Source organism: Eumetopias jubatus, unplaced genomic scaffold (assembly GCF_037043125.1).
Source record: "Eumetopias jubatus isolate StellerSeaLion01/CBP00866 unplaced genomic scaffold, mEumJub1_p1.0 scaffold_13, whole genome shotgun sequence".
NCBI lineage: Eukaryota > Metazoa > Chordata > Mammalia > Carnivora > Otariidae > Eumetopias > Eumetopias jubatus.
In genome coordinates this window covers 56,460,186-56,478,671 of record NW_028274819.1, presented here as the reverse complement: position 1 = coordinate 56,478,671, position 18,486 = coordinate 56,460,186, and the positions used below count along the sequence as shown (strand labels likewise).

The window sequence follows — 18,486 nt, the reverse complement described above, 5'->3', positions numbered from 1 at the left end:
ACAGAACTATAACTAGAAATTAATAATAGAAAAGTATCTGGAAAATTTACAAATACTTGGAAATTAAGCAACCTCATAAATAAAGAGAAAACCATGTGGAAAATTAGAAAATATTCTGAATTAAATAAAAATGAAAACAAAAATAAGTAAATTTATGGGATGCTGCTAAATTATTTCGATAGATGCAGAAGTGGCATTTGACAAAATTCAATATCCATTCTTGATTAAAAAAAAAAACCCAAAGCCTTAGTGAACTTCCTTAATCTAATAAAGGGCCTCTACAAAAAACCTCTAACTAACACAGTACTTAATGGTGAAATGGTGTGGTAGTGGTGAGTGATTTTCTTTTAGATTGGGAACAAGGTAAGGATGATTGCTCCCACCACTCCTATTTAACATCCTACTAAAGATCCTTGCCGATACAAAGAGGCAAGAAAAAGATATAAAAGGCCTACTGATTGTAAAGAAAGAAATAAAATGATCTCTATTCACAGAAAACATAATTACGTAGAAAATCCCAAGAAATCTACCCCAAAAAGGTACTAGAACTAATGAGTGTGTCTACATAGGTTGCAGGATACATGATCAATACACAAAAATCAACTGTACTTCTGGATAATAACATCACACAATTGGAAATTGAAATTAAAAAGACAATGCCAAATAAAAAGATAACACCATTTACAACAGCACTGAAATGGAAATACTTAGGTATAAATATAACAAAATATGTGCCTAATCTCTATGCACATCTCTAAAGCACAAAATACTGGTGAAAGAAATCAAAGAAGACCTAAACAAATTGAGACATTTACCATGTTCATGGATTGGAAGATTCGATACTGTTAAGATATCAGTTCTCTCCAAACTGACTTTATTCAATGCAGTCTGAATCAAGAGCCCTTCAGGATTGTTTTTTTGCAGATATAGACAAGCTGAATCTAAAATGTATACGAGGAGTTAAAGGAACTAGAAGAGCCAAGCAATTTTTAAAATGAAAAACAAAGTTGGAATTCTCCACTACCTAATCTCAGGAATTATCATGAAGCTACAGTAATCAAGACAAGGTGGTAGGGGTGAAAGAGTAGACATCTACCTTAGATGGGACAGAATCCAGAATCAAGAAATAGACCTGCATATATACTGCCAATTGATTTTCCAAAAAGGTGCAAAGGCAATCCAATTGTCTTTTCAATAAATAGCGCTGGTGAGGATGTGGAGACTGGAACACTCAACACTACTGGTGGGAATGCGAAGTGTATGGACACTTTGGAGAACAGTCTGGCAGTTTCCTATAGATTTAAACATACTTACATAAGACTTAGCAGTTCTATTCCCCAAAGAAATGAAAAGTTATGTTCTCACAAAAACCTGTATGTGAACATTAATTTATTATAAAATTTATTTGTAAAAAAAAATTTATTGTAAAAAACTGGAAACAACCCAAATGTTCTTCAACTAGAGTGAATGGACTAACTATTATTGTACAGCGATACCACGGAATCCTACTCTGCAATAAAAATGAAAAACTAGCGATATCTACAAAAACATGAATCCTAAATACGTTACGCTAAGTGAAGGAAAACAGACTTAAAAGGACAAATATGTATGATTGTATTTATATGACATCTGGAAAAGGCAAAACCATGAGGATCGAAAAGAGACCACTCGTTGCCAGTGGCTGGGGTTGAGGGAGGGTTGGCTAAAAGGGACTACAGGAGGGATTTTGGGGGGTGATGGAACTGTTCCATATCTTGATTGTCAAAATCAACTGTAAGCCCAAAAGAGTGGATTTTACTTTATGCAAATATGTATCTCAATAAAAAGGCAAAAAAGAAAGTAAACAATTTATATCACAGACTACAAACAATATTTACTGGGCACGTGCCCTTTGCTGGAGTTTATGCTGGACCTGAAGACACAAAGATAAATAAAATAATCCCTTTAAGGAGCTCACAGATTCACAGGAGGATAAGGCATGACAACAAAGGTTTGGAATTGCTGTTGAGGGATACTGGAGATGGGGTTGACATGTCCTCATGGCATGGCATGAGAGCACTAAGGAGGAGTCATCATGTTAAACTGGGGTGAGTGAGATGGGGAATAAGGCAGGCTTCTTAGAGGAGGAATTTCTTCAACTGAGTTTTGAAGGCTGAGAAGGAGTTAGGCAGGCGAGGGGAGGCTATGGACATTGGCCAGAACTGACCTCCCATCTGACATTTGAATATTCAGTCTCAATACCTTTGCAACCGCTGTTTCTTCTACTTGGACTGATAGATCCTACAGAGCTTCCCATCCTTCAGGATAAGCCACTTTCTCAGATGGGTCTGCCTGACTTCCCTGGTCAAAGACATCCTTCCCCATCTCTTCTCATGAGGGAAATAAACAGAGGTCTCTTTATTTAGGGGCCCCTTATTTAGGGGCCCCATGTGCTTCCATTATTACAGTGACCTCATCTTTACTGAGGACAGCTCCAGGATCTGGTCCATCTCATCAGGTGCTCAGCAGAAAGTAGAGGCTCAGGAAGGAGGAGTTTTATATCCGGGGACCACAGAGCTTGGGGTTCCAGAGCAAACCATTCTCTCCTCTCAGGGAGGGATAGAGATGCCCCTTCCCCGGGGAAGCTTGCCCAGCAGGGCCTCTGCCTGCAAGAGGTTCAGGCAGGTTTCCGAGGCCTGCTGGAAGCTGCTGATGGAGGCGGAAAAGTCCTCCATACCCCTTGGTTGTTGGCTTCCCCCTCCCATTGCCCCCCATCTCTGTTTATTTCCCTCATAAGAAGCGTCTTGCTTATTTATGGTATAAGCACGTGGGCTCTGGGTTCTACACCCAGTTTGGCCTCTTAGTGTGACCTTGAGCAAATCATTCACATTTATGTGCCTTGACTTCTTCATTTCTAAGTAGGAATAATAACTACCTTGTAGAATTGTCATCAGCCTAAAATGGGTTAATATATATATAAAGTGCCTAGAACAACCCCCAGGTTCTTCCTGGCACAGTGCTTAGCACATGGTAGGCACTTTATAAAATACTTGTTGAACAGATTGTTGACTAAATGAAAGAAGGAACTTTCCCATGCTCACCAGCAGATGGCGCATGTATGCAAGAGAAATTAAAACTGGTTCCGCTCCGCTACAAATTGGCCAACAGATGTCGCTGCAGCTCTCTGGGTAAAGGAACCAAGGCCTGTGACAGGACGAGCCAGGGTCCCCCGTTATCCAGATAGGACCCTGGACAAGCATTGCAAATGGAGGGCCAGAAAGTCATAACTGTACTAAAAAGCCAAAGCTGAGAAGCTAAGGCTAAATTATGTTGTACACGAAAACATATTCTATAGCTGCCTTTTCTTTCTGTTTTCTCACTTTTATCAAATAGTAACAAGGTGCTGGCCATGCAGGCATCTTATATAACCACAACCTCAGTTCAGTGAGGTGGGAGGTTATGGGAATCAAAGGGAGGGGGCATCGGAGTGCAGCAGAAGGAGCCCATGAGCCCTGTGTGATGTTTCTTCCCTGGTGCTGTGGATCTCTGCGGGGCAGGGACAGTGCTCATAAACCTTCTGTGCCCCAGGACTGGGGATCACCCAAAAGGACACTGGACCCAGCCTCTGAAGGGAACTTCTGAGCTGATGTGGATAACGGGGGCCAGAAAACCAATCTATACAAATAAAGGTCTGGGGGGTACAGTGATGGGAAGGAGAGGGGAGGTTAGGACAGCAGAGGGGACTCAAGCTGTCCTGATGCTCTCTGCATGGGGAAGGCATCTCAGGCAGAGAGCACTACGTGAGCAAAATACAGGGCCTGGAATCACTGGGCTCAGTTACTAAAATCGAAGTGGTTCAGTGTAGCTGGAGAATGGTGTTCAAGTAGGTGTTTAGCATGGCTCAAAGATAAGGTCAAGGATTGGGAGTGTATTATTATTAGTGTTGGTAGACTAGTTAGTCTAGCAGTCTAGCACTTTCTCTCTTCCCCTCCAGTCTTGTCAAAAGTCACTGGAGTCCAAGGCCCACCAGCCTGGTACAGTCCTAAATTATTCTTGTCCCGATTTAATTCTTAATAGTGGTCTCTTTCACTCCCCAAAGTTTCCTGGTTTGGTTGGTCCCCTTATTTAGGAGCCCCATGTGCTTCCATTATTACGGTGACCTCATCTTTACTGAGGACAGCTCCAGGATCTGGTCCATCTCATCAGGTGCTCAGCAGAAAGTAGAGGCTCAGGAAGGAGGAGTTTTATATCCGGGGACCACAGAGCTTGGGGTTCCAGAGCAAACCACTCTCTCCTCTCAGGGAGGGATAGAGATGCCCCTTCCCCGGGGAAGGATGCCCAGCAGGGCCTCTGCCTGCAAGAGGTTCAGGCAGGTTTCCAAGGCCTGCTGGAAGCTGCTGATGGAGGCGGAAAAGTCCTCCACACCCCTTGGTTGTTGGCTTCCCCCTCCCACTGCCCCCCATCTCTAGGCCATCACAGGTGTGGGTCTGGCTGCAGGAGGCAATGACCAGAGGGGTGGAGATACAGGGTGAGGAGATAGGACAGCCCTGCCACCTACTCAGACCCAGAGCAGGACAGGGATGGCCCCGAGGACATCCTGGTTCTGGATCTGCTCTGATTCTGGATGGGCTCCTGCATTCCCTGGGCCTCAATTTCCCCATCTGTACTAAGTTAAATATCCGTACTATGAAGGGTTAGTTGGGGTGGTCTGCAAGGGACTAGCCAGCCCCAGGTGAATTGGCTTGAGGCAGCACTGAGGGAGGAGGGGGGTGGTGAGGGAGGGGTGGGAGGGGAGGAGGAGGGGACTCCAAAGGCTGCCAGGCAGATTACCACAGAAATATTAGCTGCCCCGTCACTTCTCCCAGTCTGGCAAAGGCCAGGTCCATAAATTAGGGCCGTGAGTCTGCCAGACAGAGACTTAATGAAGAAGGAGATGGACTTCAGCGAGAGCAGGCAGTCCCTCTGGAGGTCACAAGTCCAGCCCCAGCCTGGACAGAAGGAGCCTGGAATCAGAGGGGGGTCTGGGGTGTGCATGGATACCCTGGCCTGGGCCAGGAAGTTAGGAGCCGGCCCTGCCATGTTCGCTTGCTGAATCCCCAGCACCCAGCACACAGTAGGGGCTCAGCCATATTCTGACTGAGGACCAAATGCTGTGGCAAGTCATGGGAAGCTCAGACTGAAACCAGGTCCTCTGGACTCCAGCTGGGCCCTTACCAGTTCCCACACCGGACCTGAGCAGCGTGGGGAGGAAAGGGGCTGCAGAAGTAAAAGGCTTCTCAAGGAGAGAGGGAAGCTCAGCTTTTACACGGCCACAAACTCGGCGAAGTCTGACATGTTTCTCAAAGTGTGCAGTTTTGTGTCTGTCACATTTCCGACAGTCACACACCTTTTCTCTCCCTCTGCTGCTCTTTAAGGGGACATCCCAGATGGAGTTCTTCCCCCCTGGCACTTGGCCCTTGCCCCCCCTGCCCACCTCAGACTTCAGCAGCATTAGGAGTAGAGGGGAGGCTGGTCATTCAGTGAGGCTTGGGTGCTGCTAAGAGCATCTGGAGTGGCTGGAGGTATCAGGGTATCAGGGTATCAGGGCAGGGCCAGCCAGACCCCTCCATGTCACCCCTTCCTTTGTCTTCTGGGCTCCTATAGTGGCCACCGCCCTTGTCCCCCTCCCATCTGGGCTCCCACGGACATGGCTTTGTCTGCTTCCTCTCTGTCTTCAGTGCCCAGCATGAGATCTGGCACAAAAAGGATGGACAGAAGGAAGCAACGAGTAAGAGGCACTGGGCAGCTCTCCTGCTTCCCACATCCCACCTCTCCACTTCCCTGAGTTCTCCTCTAAGGGCAGAGGTCCCTCTAGAGCCTCCCAGTGAAGGACGTGGGGAGCAACAGATCCATCTCACACACATCCACCTACCTAATCCCAGCCATTGGTGGGCTTCTCCCATTCTCAGCCTATCAAGATCTTCCTGCCACCAGTGCTTTGCATAGAGCGGATACTGCTGATCCTTCTGTTCTTCAAAATCCTACTCATCTTTCAAAACTCCACTCACATGGGACCTCCTCTACGTAGAAGTCTCTCTAGGCTGGGTCAGGGGCCTTTACTCTAACCTCTGTTTCCCGGGACTTCTTTTCTCTAGATCATGATTAAATATGATTCTCCCTGGGTCATTAGCTTCTCTAGAACTGGCAAAGTTGTATTCAGTAGAGGCTGAATGGCTGGCTGGATTTGCAGAGGAGGCAAGGCTGGGGGTCCGAGGGACCTGTTGATAGTCCCATCAGGCCAAAGGCCACTGATGGGCTGCAAGAAGGGTGGCAGTCCAGAAGTGACGTTTAATGGGAATTGGTGAATGGCACTAAGGTTAAATATCAACTGGCATACACTAGGCACTCAATTAGTTGATTTTTGACAACTACTGATCTGGTACTTAGCTTAGCAGCAGCCCTCATATAAAACCCTCAAAGGTTTTTGCTGACAACGGACCCACAGCTAACAGCATATTTTATTTGCCAGGACCTACTGCAGTCTTAGGCTACATTACGAGGGCATGTCTTTGGAACTGGGGAGGTGACCTGTTAGAGACACAGGTCTCTAACCCGTGTTAGAGATACCGTTACGATTTTGTCCCGGAGAACCGGGAGAGCGCCCTCTGAAGGTCATCCACAGATGGGAACACTTCAGGGGAATTTGACCCCTTCCCACAGGGAATGACTGGGAATTTGCTGAGAACAGATAGATACTCCTGCACCACCTCCAACTCTGGGAGGAGCTGTGCCGGGTGAGGTGCACTCGTGGCCCCAAGGCATAGCTGAGGCTGTCAGGGAGTTCCAGGCCGACTCCTCTGGCAATGAAAGGGATGCTTCCAGGAGGGGAGGGAGTGAGCCCCTCATCGAGAGAGAGGGTGCCCCTTGTTGAGAGGGCCTAGGAGGCTTCCCACCTTATCTCCGAGGTCCTTTTCAGTGTCTAAATGGCCCAAATTCTAGCATTATGTGGCCCTAAGATTCCCAAATGCCAGAAGCCTAGCCTTCCACATGTGGTTCGAGGGCTCTGCGAACCTGAATGTGAAATAATCCAGGCTGGGGACCTTGAGGCAGGAGATAAGCCTCTTACCATGGCCCTGCTGTCCCAGAACCCCTGTCTCCTCAATCCACATATCTCAAAGGGTCATTTTATCCATACCCACCCCCCTCCACTTCTAGGCTGCTGCTTCTCTCAGCCTCTCACGTACCCAAGGTGCAGTTCGTAGTCCTCTCCCCAGGACAGCAGAGCATGACACAGGTTATTAAGGGAGTGTCAGGTAATTCATCAGGGGGAATGATACCAAATCGGCAAATAACGATCCTTCCTTTCCTGCCTGAATTAACTGCCTCTGATTCTCTGTAGCTGGATTTCCTCCCTGATGGCCTCATCTGATGCTAATGTTTCCAGTCCAACGGCACCTCCCCCACAGCCCCCACCCCCCAACCCAGTGATGAGGAATGACAGGGTAAAAGGATGTAGAGAAGTGTAGGATTCCACCCTGGCTATGCATAGCCTCCTCTCAGAGGATAAAAGGCAGGCTAGGTTGGAGAGCGATGCAAACCCAGTGGGAAGTCCCTCCATGTGTCTCACCTCAATCCTGCTACACGCAGTCAGAGCCTATTTCTTCTCCCATACGTTAGAAGACACCAAAGCTCACTGCCTCACCTCAGGGAGGTCGAAAAATACCCTCCCAAGTGTCCCCTCCCACCTCCTTCAATGTCCAAGGTCAGCAGGAATGACATGGCACCACTTCCAAGAATAGAGTATCGAGATTATTGCAGACTTTATAGAAAACTGCCCAAGGGAGATCCAGATGTCTTGGGTGGGGGTGGGAAGGCAGGCCTCAAGCCAATATGTTTGGGGGGGGGACTTCCTGTGTGCAGAGGCCACACAGGCCAGCCATTCTGCCTGACCTAGGGGATGGGAGTCAGGGAGAGGAAGCCCCCTCCCCACTCACCAATTGTGCTTTGGGATCATGCAGAAGGCAGGGCACTGACACTCTGACCTTAAACAGGATAACTTGTGCCTGAGACAAGAGATGAGGCCCCTCACCTCTTCTAGAAGGCATGGGGGAGGGAGGCATGGCAGCAAGGGATCCCCAAGGGAGATGAGTCACATGGGTAGGAAAGAGCTTGTGGGCAGCAGCTCCCAGCCCTTCAGAGCCTCCTCTCCTACCCCTCTCTGAGGCCACGATGTATGGGTGACCCCAGTTCTGAGGCCCAACCAACTACTTTGAACCCCTAGGATTCTCTCCTTCTCCATGGGGATCTGCCAGTATGGTTGGGGTATGCTGGCACCTGCACCCATCTCGCAGGCCTGGAGAGCTCATCCTAGGAGGAAAGGGGGGGTGGGCACACCCCAGGAATGGATTCCTCACTGGACCCTGACAGAGTGAGTGCAAGCGATGGGTGTAGGGGGGATAGAGAGCCTAAGACTTGGGCAGGGGGATTAAATTCTGATCAGGGTGAAGAGCTGAGCATCTTGAGATTAGGGACAAGCACTGAGTATTGCGGCATCAGAGCCCCAGTGAGAAAGGCTGAGGATCGGTTCCGTACTAAGGCTATAACAGGGTGTGACTGTCCCTGGGATGGGAGACAGATGGAGCTGAGCCCCAAGCCTGGGCCAAGGAAGGGAAGAGCCTGAGCCAGAGCTGTGGGGGGCAGTATGAAATACATCCCCAGACTGGAGGAGGGTGCCCGACCCTCAGAGCCCTGGGATGTGGGTGTCCGCAGGATGGGAGGGCTCCGGGGTGAGAAAAAGGCTCAAAGTCCACAAAAGCCTTCAGAGCAGTGCTCTGCTTCTGAGACCGGAACGGGACGAGAGGGTCCCTGAGCCCTGGGAAGGGAGTTGAGGTCTCCAAGCTGGAGATGGGAGTCAGTGATGTCTAGCGTGACGTTTCCCACTGAGAGGTCAGGCCTCAAAGCATAGGGTGGTGGAGGCAGTCTTAGGGCTCTCGGATTGAAGGACAAAGTTTCCTGGCCAAGTATTGAAAGGGGGAGGGTGTTTCTGAGGGTTCAGGAGGAATGTGTCAGAGCCTTAGATGGGCAGGTAGGGTTTCTGGAATCAGAAGAGGGTGTCTCTTGATCTTTGATGGTGAGAGCTCTCAGAGGTTGGGGAGAGGGGGTACAGCTTGGGGCCTCCGGGTGAGGGGGGGGGGATGCCATAATCCAAAGGTCTCAGGCCGGTCAGGGGCAAGACTCGAAGCCCCCAACTCACGGGTGTCTCATACCCATGGCTTCGGGCCAGGCAATCCCAGTAAAGTCATCAGCTGGCAGGGACAGCCGTCAACCCCCAGGGGGCAACACTCAGAAGCCCAAGCCCGGAGAAGTGGCGCGGGAGCCGGCGGGGGCGGCCGGGGCGGGCGCGCGGCGCGGGTCGGCGTCCTGCTCATAACGGTAGTGGTAGCCCTCCATCTGGTCCCGGCAGGCCTCGCGCAAGTTGCGCATCCAGCGCTGGATGCCGCGGCGGTTTAGGTAGAGCACCATGAGGAAGATGAGCCCGATGAGCGCCAGCACCAGCCCGAAGAAGACGTAGGAGGCTTCCAGCTCCGGGCCGGCGAGTTCCACTTCTTCCCCGCGACCGTCGGCGTCGCCGTCGGCGCAGCCCAGCCGCGCCTTGTCCAGGTCCAGGAAAGGCCGGTCATGCAGCGCCCGCGGGGCGGCGCAGCGCAGGCGCCGCGCGTCAGGTACGCGCTCCGTGGCGTTGCGCAGCCAGGCCAGCAGGGGGCGCGCGGCACAGCCGCAGCGCAGGGGGTTGTCTGCGAGCAGCAAGCGCGGCGCTGGGAGGCCGCCATCGCGCTCCAGCGCGCGCAGCTCCTCGGGACCCAGGCCCCATAGCGCGTTGAGGCGCGCGTCCAGCTGCTCCAGGCGCGGCAGGCGCAGCGCGGCGGGCGGCAGGCGGCTCAGCGCGTTGCCCGCCAGGCCCAGGAGGCGCAGCTCGTCCAGCTGGGCGAGCGCGGCGTCCAGCGCGGCCAGTAGCGTGGGGCCGCCTCGCGCCAGCGCGTGGTTGAGCTGCAGCGAGTGCAGCGCGGGCAGCCCGCGGAAGGCGCCGCCGCCCAGGGCGCGCAGCGGGTTGTGGCTCAGGTCGAGCGCCGTCAGGCTGGGCAGCCCGTCGAAGGCGCCGTCCTCCACCACCTCGATGTTGTTGTGCGTGAGGCGCAGCGCGCTCAGGAGCGGCAGGCGCACGGCGCTTGCCGCCGCCGCCTCCTCCCCGTCAGCGTCCCCGCCGGCGAAGGCGGCGGCGCGCAGCACCGTCAGGTTGGCGCCCACGATGGTGAGGTTGCGCGCATCTGGCGGCACGTCCCGCGGCGGCTGCCGGAGCTCAGCGCCCGACGCGCAGCGCAACAGCAGCTTGGGGCCGCCGAAGCAGTAGCACTGGAAGGGACAGGGTGCGGCGGGCCGGCTCAGCGCCGCCGCCACCAGCAGCAGCCCCGGCAGGAGCGGCCCCCTTTGCTCCGGCTGTCCCGCGCGCGGGGCCATTGCAGCTGCCCCCGCATCCAGCGCCCGGGCCGCCGCGCTCACCAGTGAGTTCGGAGCGCCTCGGGGGCGGGGAGGGGGGCGGGTGGGGCAAGTCCTTGACCCGGAGCGGCTGGCGGTCGCTGGCGGTCCGTCCGCTCTAAAGTCCGAGGAGCCTTCAATTTCCTGGCTGGGGCGAGAGGGGTCAGGCGGGGAGCAGAGCCCCCCGCCCCCGGTGCCCTCCTCGCCCTGCGCGCCGGCCTCCGACTTCCGCGGCCGTTCCGGGCTCGGAGCCGAGTGGGCAGGGTTTGTTCCCCCCCCCCACCCCCCAGCCTCCCGGCCTCCTCCTCCTCCCCCAACGGAGTCTCCGCGCCCTCCTCGCTGAGAGGCGGGGTGGGAGGCTTCCGAGAATCAGGGCTTTCGGCCGCTGCGCTTTCTCTTCCCCCCTCTCCGGGTCCGGGGCTGCTGAGAAGTTTGGCTCTCTCAGGCTCTGACTTGCTTCCCCCTCATCTCCCCCCCCATTTCCCCCCACCCCCGTTTCAGCTGGTTCCTTCCTCCTCCCTCTATGGCACATGTGGGGCGGGGCCGGGAGGGGGAGAGCGGGCAGGTGGGTCAGCACCACAGAGCAAGAATTGGGAGGGGAGGACCTTAGGGTTCCCCCTGCGAGTACAGGCAAGGATGAGGGGTGGGCTGAGAAAGTTATTCAGCTTTCAGCCTCTTCCTGATCCGTGTGACCAAGGAGAGGGCTGTGCTTAGAGACTGGAAAATCCCCAGCCCTGGTTCCCCCCTCAGCAACCCCAGTTGCATTAGGCCTGGCCAGGTCCTGTGGGACCAGCGTTTTCTCCACCCCATCCTACCCCCACCCAGGGAAGGCAGCACCAACCCCCTCCTCCTTTCCTCCCCTCTTCTCCCCTCCAACTCACTGGCTGCTCTGCTGGGAGTTCCGTCTGATTTCCTCCACCAGGCTGGACTCCTCCCCTAAGCACTCTCCTAGGCCCTAGGACCTGGTGGGTGTGGTGATTCAGCTCTTTGCTGTCCCCTCCCTGCTCCAGCACCTGGGCACCCCGTTAGATTGTTCTACTGGGTGTCAGGCCCCTGGCGTTGTTGGACACCATCGACTGCCCCTCCTCCCCTCCAGGGTATCCCACCTGTAAATGTTGAAAGGGTGGGAGGGTTTGGAGCTCTAGAGATTTGGAGAAGGGGAGCAGATTTTGCAGCATTGAGTGGTAGTGGGGGGGGTGGTCTCAGAGGGGGCCAGGGCCTGAGCTGTTTATAGGTTTGTTTTGCTCTGGATTTTTTTTTTTTTTTTTTCCCCAGAACTGGGAAGCTCCAGACCTGATTTAAAGAGATACGCTCCTGAGAAGGGAGCACTCCTGGCCTTGGCATGAATTATTCAGGCTGGAGAGGCTGACACTTGATCCACAGGCCATTCTGGTCTCAGCAGAGTTGGTTGGGATAGAGGCTCCACCCTCCCCCCCCCCATAAGAATCAGTCAGTCTTTCTCCTGAATTAGGGACAGTTGTTGGGTTGACTTCTTCCCTGAGGTTATATTTAACAGATTGACCAACAGATCAATACCACTTAAGGAGAAGAGGTAGACCCTGCGGTGGCCTGGGTCCCAGGCAAAGACCAACAACCTCGCAGGCCAGATCTGTTGGTGCTGGGGTGGGAGGGCCGGGGCTCCTCTCCCCCTTCCTTCCCTCTCCCCCTTCCTCCCTCTCCCCTTCCTTCTCTCTCCCCATCCCCATCATCACTCCCGGGTATTGGCAGATGAGAACTATAACTTGCACCTGCAGGATTGGACGTATCTACACAGGTGTACATGTAGGTTATACATGCATATGTGCATGTACATGTAGAGGCACGTGTGACACATGAACAGTTCAAGGTGCATCCACATGTGAGGAAACACAGACTCATTCTTCCTTGGATGTGCATCCACGTGCATAGGATGGTGTGTACAGGTCTGCACAGGTTTGTGGGCAGGCTCAGATATGCCTCACACAAGTACCTGCAGGCCATTCATATATGTGCACATGTTAACACAGATTCGAGTCCATCTGGTGTGTGTCCATACATTCATAAGCACATAAATACTTGAACATTCATATTTCTGGGACCATGTATGTCCCTGGGTACATTCTCAGAGGGGCAAGCTTACAGACGCATGCATGCAAGCACGTGCATCCAGGGATTGGACAACATACTCTGAGCCCATTCCTGACCTCCACCATGCCTTGGTCTGTACAAGTAACAGGCTGAGATACCGTTTCTCATATGGGCACAGGTGCTCAGACAGCCACTGGGGCTGTGCCTCAGCTGTTGTGCTTCCCCGAGCCCTGGCCTACAGCAGCTCCAAGCCCCAGCTCTGACATCTCCCTGGTGAGAGGTGCTGCCTCTTCTTCCTGTTGTGTTTCCGGTATAGGGACTAGCACGAGAGAGTGTGCGGTAAGTGTAGATGGGTGGGTGGATGGATGGATGAATGAATGAATGGAAAGGTTTCTGCTTTCCTGTCCCACTGCATAGAGCCCCTTCTGCCTCCAGCCACTGGGGAATCACAGACCAGCTGCCAAGGCCAGAGCCCCATTTCCAGGGCCCCTTGGTGGCTGGTTCCTCGTGGGCTGATGGCCTCCTTGGGAAAGGGCTGCAGGGCAGCAGGCAGCCTCGACTGGGGGATACTAGATGGGATCGGGCGCATTCAGGCTGGTATGGCCATACACTGACTGGGGGGTACCAGACATCTCGGAGAAAGGAGGCCGAGAGAGAACCTAGAACCATCAGGTACCAGAGAATAAGGCAGTGACTATGTTTTCTAAGTGGGGAGTCTGAGGCCAGAGGGCCAGGGACTTGCCTCAAAGCCAGTGACTGTCAGGGCTTAGTGTAGCCCCAGGCTCCTTGCCCAAGGCGTTGTCCATGGTAGTGGCCGCATCTGAGAAGGGCCAGTGCCGCAGGGAATCTCATCCTGACCCGAGGAAGCTGAAGCCAGCAACAGATGCCAGGGTGGATGTGGTGTGACCTTGAACCACTCTCCACCTCTGGGCTGTCTGTCAACTTCTACTTCTGGAAAGTAGATGGGCTCCTGAAGTCCTATCCTTCCTAGGCTTCTCAGGGCTGTTGTGACAAAGTGAATGGAAAGTGCTTTGAAACAAGAAAAGCCATATCACCTAGGGTCTGGGGACCTTCACCATGTGACTGGATGAGGCATTGCCCTTTTCTGGGACTAATTAGCTCCCATGTCATTTTGCCCTGTTCCATCTTCCTCCCTCCCCCAGCATAGCAAGTTCATGGTAGGTGGTACGAGGAATGAGTCTACTTGCTGTCCCTGTGAATGCCTCCACCCAGCCTCCTCCCTCCCCTCCCCTCTTTATGCCCCTGTTCCCCTTCTCTGTTCAGGTTCCCCTGGAACAAAGTCTGTCAGCCATTTAGGGGTCTCTGTTCTCTGGAGGAACTTCCCTCTCCATCTTGTCAGTATTCCGTATGCAGTAGGTGTTCAATAAATGTATGTCCAGTTGTGTCTGGGGCTGTGTTCATTCTCTGATGCATCCAGTGGAAGTGTCTTTGCTCAGATTGTTTGCCTCACTTGGGGTGCTCTCTCCCCTTGACTGTTTCTTCGGCCCAGCCCACTGATCCTCAGGGCTCAGCTTGAGTTCTGTCCCTTCCAGGAAGCCTTCATGGCTCCTTCTCTCTCCTTTGAATTTCACTTAGCAACCAGAGGGCTAGAGCTCCTCTGAGCCCCCTAACTGTCAGCACCTGGGGCTCAGGACTGGTCTGGTCTCCTGTGTTGTCAGCTCAGAGCTCAGTGTGGAGAAGGCACCAGGGAACATTTATTGGATGAAATAATGATTTAAAAGTCTCTGGCTTGCTCCTCTCATCTCTCTGAGGCAGGCTAGGTGAGGAGCCCCCACATCTGTACTTTATGCCAGGAGACAGCCTCCCAGAAAGGTGAAGTGCTTTCCTCAAGGTTGCACAGCTGACTGAGACCCAGTCCTGACAGTAGCTCAGGTTTCCTGCTCATCTTTTATGCTGCAGCCCTCCCCATTCTAGCTCTCTGGAGAGTGTGACTGGGTCAGGTCCCAGGGGACCCTGTGGGCAAAGAGCTCAGGCCCTCAGGGTTGCCTTAGGACTCAGCAAGCAAGTCACCCCAGCCCACTGAAGCAGAGTGATTGTCCTTTGCTGGGTTGAGAATCCCCCTTATGTCAATTACACTAGACCCCATTTTTTTTTTTTTTTTTTTTTTTTTTTTTTTTTTTTTTTTTAGAGAGCACACACTTACAAGTGGTGGGGGTGCAGAGAGAGAGAGGGAGAGAGAATCCTAAGCAGGCTCCATGCTCAGTGTGGATGCAGGGCTCTATCTCACTTAACTGACTGAACCACCCAAGCGCCCCTGAACCCCAATTCTTGAATTTATTACTCCCCCTAGGTTCCAGAGCCCCTCTCTGAGCCTTCCAAAGTACTGTCCCTCCACTAACTCCAGCTCCTTCACTGGGCTCCTTTTCTCTCCACAAAGGCCCTGCTCTCTGTAAGGTCCACTGAGCCTTGGTAGGGAGCCTGCAGAGGTTTGGCAACTTCCCTGAGGTCATCCACCAGAGAGCCCTTTCCCTATCTGTCTCCAGCTCCATCTTGTTCATCAGAGGTGCCTCAGTGTTCCTAAAGTCCTTAGGCAAGCCTGCTTTTCCAGATCTGTTTCCTGTTTGCAAAGAACGTGTGTGTGTAGACAGAATGATCTTGGAGGGCTTTTAGTCTTGTGCCCCTTGGCCTTTTAAGGGATCAGGGAGGGGAAGGTAATACTGTGATTTGCCCAAATTGGTGCCCCCACCTCAATGTATGACCTTGAACTTGGCCCCATCCTGACTATAAAGTGGTGGTAGCATAGTCTGGTGGGGGAGGAGGGTCCTCTTAAGTCTGTAGCAGCCTATGATATCCAGGGTCCCTGTATCTTGGCAGACTCCCTTTCCCTCTGCCCCCCTTCCTCTGAGGCAAGTGGAGGAGCAGCTGGACAGGGCTGACATGATGAAGCTCAGTCATTAGGTAGTGGGGGAGCCCCAGGTTCTCTTCTCTAGTGTAACTTCTGCACTGGCAGGGAGGGGAAAACTCCACCTCAGGCTTTGCTGTTCCCATTTCTTACTTCCCCCTCCCCCCGGCTGCACCGACCATGAGACACAGGAAAATCCATAGACCCAAGATTCATTTTCTCCATTGAGTCAGCAGAGGCCACACTCTGCTTCTGAGGGGCCAGCAACTGGCTTTTAAATAACTCTCTGATATTTAATACCCTCCCCTTCCACTCTGCAGCCTGGGCCTCTGGGGAAAAGCTAGAATAAATGAGCTGGATGAGTCCTCTGAAAGTCCTAAGTGCTCCTGCCTCCACCTCAACCCACCCTCCTCCACCCAGACTCCCAGGCCATTGGGAAAAACCTGATTCCTTATTACCTTTGCACTGTGCCTCACAGTTTCTAAGTGGTGTCCCAGGGTGGGTCTGTTATCCCCAGGTTAGAATTGGAAGCTAAAGTTTAGAAAAGGGGAGTGACCCCATCTTGTTTTGGGTCTTGGTCTACTAGTGGCTGGCTTTGTGGCTGTGAGCAGGTTCATATCCCAGTCTGGGCTTCTAACTCCTTATCTGTGCTACGAGGTGGTTCTGCTGGTGGGTTGTGGCTGGCCCCTCTAATTGTAAAGTTTTCATGAGTTGCTGCCCTGATCGAGGTCTCCTCTTGGGGAGCTGCTTTTCGCCTCCACACTCCTCTTCTTGGGGAAGCTAAAGGCAGAGCAGACTGAGGCTCAAGGCCAGGCAGGGTTTGGCCCCAGGGTTCCAGTGTAAACTCAGTTGAGTCTGGGGCAGGAGTTGGTGGGTGAAAGAGGAAGGAGCTGCGTTGGAGGATTTTCCTCTCTGCCCCTCTCCTCGCTTCCCATGTCCTTCCCTTCCCTCTTTCTCCTTTCTTCTGCAAGTCGAGGTCAGGACAGGTCAAGGGTAGTAACCTATTTAAATCTCGGTTTCCTTAAGACTCAGAGTCTCTGCAGCTGTAGATGCAGTTTGAGGAAGGTGGGAGCAAAACTCTAAGCTGTACCAGGTTCAGGCTCCTGGTAATGGAAGTTAGTGGGCCCCATTCTCCTGGCTTCACCACTCTTCCTTGTCATTCAGAAGATAGGAATTGATATCTCTGTTGGTTGTAGGAGAACACTGGGAGAGTAAGAGTGGTGCTTGGGGCCACCCCAAATTCATGATGGAACAGAGCCTACATTATAGGTTTTCTGATTCCCAGTTTGGTGCTCATGCCACTGTCCTGCTGCATGCAGGAAGTTGGGGGCTGAGGGATGGGAATGGGAGAGGCAGGTGGGTTCTTGCTTAGATCTGGGAGTAACCTTAGTTTACTTGACTTCCTTAGTATACTCTTTTTGGGTCCTCATGATCCTCCTCAGCTGTACCAAGCCTTCTACTTCTAGAATTACAGAATCTTGGAATCAAAACATTGAATTATAAGAACCGCAGAGTTGGAAGGCCATAGGACCATGGTCTGTTTGAATCAGAACATAAGACTCTTATGGTGGTAAATGAAACACTTAGAACTTGTGGAAGGTTGTTATATTAGCGTTCCCCCAATTAATGCTGCCTATTTGTATCTATACTTTTAGGCTGTCCCTTCCCATACTGACTGGTTTGGCCAAATGAATTCCTTTGGCTATTGAGACATCGGCAAATGTGATGCAAGCAGAGGATTTAAAAGTGCTTGTGCATTGGGGCTTCCCTCTTTTCTGTTCCCCTGAGATCTCCATGTGTAGAAACCTAGGCAAACTTCTTAGAGGAAGAAACCAGAAATGAGCCATCCCAGCTGAAACTCCCAGGTGATCTTCTAGCTGATGTCAGCTGCCTGAGTGGCCCTAGAAAAGACCAGGAGAACTATCTAGCTGACCCAAGCCCAAAATTGCTGACTCACAGAAATGTGAACAAATAAAATGGTTGCTGTTTTGTCATTAAATTTGGGGGGAGGTGATTTGTTACACAGCAGTAGATAACTGACTCAGAGGCTTAGAATTAGAATTGTAGAATCTTAGTCATAGTTTCCGTATACCCCTATGAACATGAATCTTGGTGCTTGGGACCAGGGACTGGACTCTTTGATGTAGTATCTGAGGAATAGAAGCGCCCTGAGAACTCATTTCTTTAACGCCCACCCAGTGCTACACGCTCTTTTACAGACCGATTGATAGAACAACTGATCCACCCACCCTCTTCCAACCTGAGCCCTCCCCCCACCCACAGTGTCCTTTATTCTTTGGCATTTTGTCCATTCTGTCATAAGGTCTTCTTGCCCCACTCCTCAGCTGGCTTCTCAATCCCTTCCTTCCACTTTAGGAAGCCTCCCCATGTTGATCTGCTTGTCTTGGGAGCTAAATGTTGATGTGGTGATAACTTGTCTTGGTATTTATCCCAGTTCCTGGCACAGTGCCTGGCACAGAGTGTGGGTTCATGGGCATATCCTGAAGAAGACTACCACTACCCGCCCCCCTCCAAACAACTCACTTTTTCCTGCTGTCCCCTTACTACAGAGTTCCTGGATCTGTCCGTGGTGCTGAATGCCTTTTTCCTTCTTGCCACTGTCTGCCTCAGAATGGCTACTTCCAAAAGGTAGGAATCACTTCTATGTCCTGGAATTAAATCTCTCTATCAATGCCCCCCTCTCCTTCCCTCCCTCTCCTTCCTTCTTTGTCTTCCCCATCTCCCATTTCTCCCTCCCCAACACCCCCATCACTCATAGAGATCATTAGCCCGGAGTATTTCATGAAAACTAATATGTAGTGTTATATACTAATTGGGATTAGGTTCAGAATCCATCAGAATGCCCCAAACAACAGTCTCTTAAATGATAAAAAATAAAAGTTCATTTTTTCATAACAAAAATCCAGATGTAGCAGTTTAGAATCTGAATGGTTTCTCCACAGTCATGAGAAACAAATACTCCTTCCCGCTTCCCATTCTGCCTTCCCTAGAGTGTAGTCCTCATTCTTTGGTACAAAATAGCTGCTAGAGCACCAGCCATCACA

At 52.1% G+C, this 18,486-nt stretch overlaps 1 protein-coding gene across 1 annotated transcript; it reads right to left on the bottom strand.

Annotated features, from left to right (window-relative positions):
- Positions 1 to 9,300: 9,300 nt before the first annotated feature.
- Positions 9,301 to 10,476, bottom strand: TPBGL (trophoblast glycoprotein like). Its single transcript, XM_028115780.2, has one exon. The coding sequence runs from the start codon at positions 10,471 to 10,473 to the stop codon at positions 9,301 to 9,303; it is 1,173 nt and encodes a 390-aa protein (XP_027971581.1). The 5' UTR covers positions 10,474 to 10,476.
- Positions 10,477 to 18,486: the final 8,010 nt, after the last annotated feature.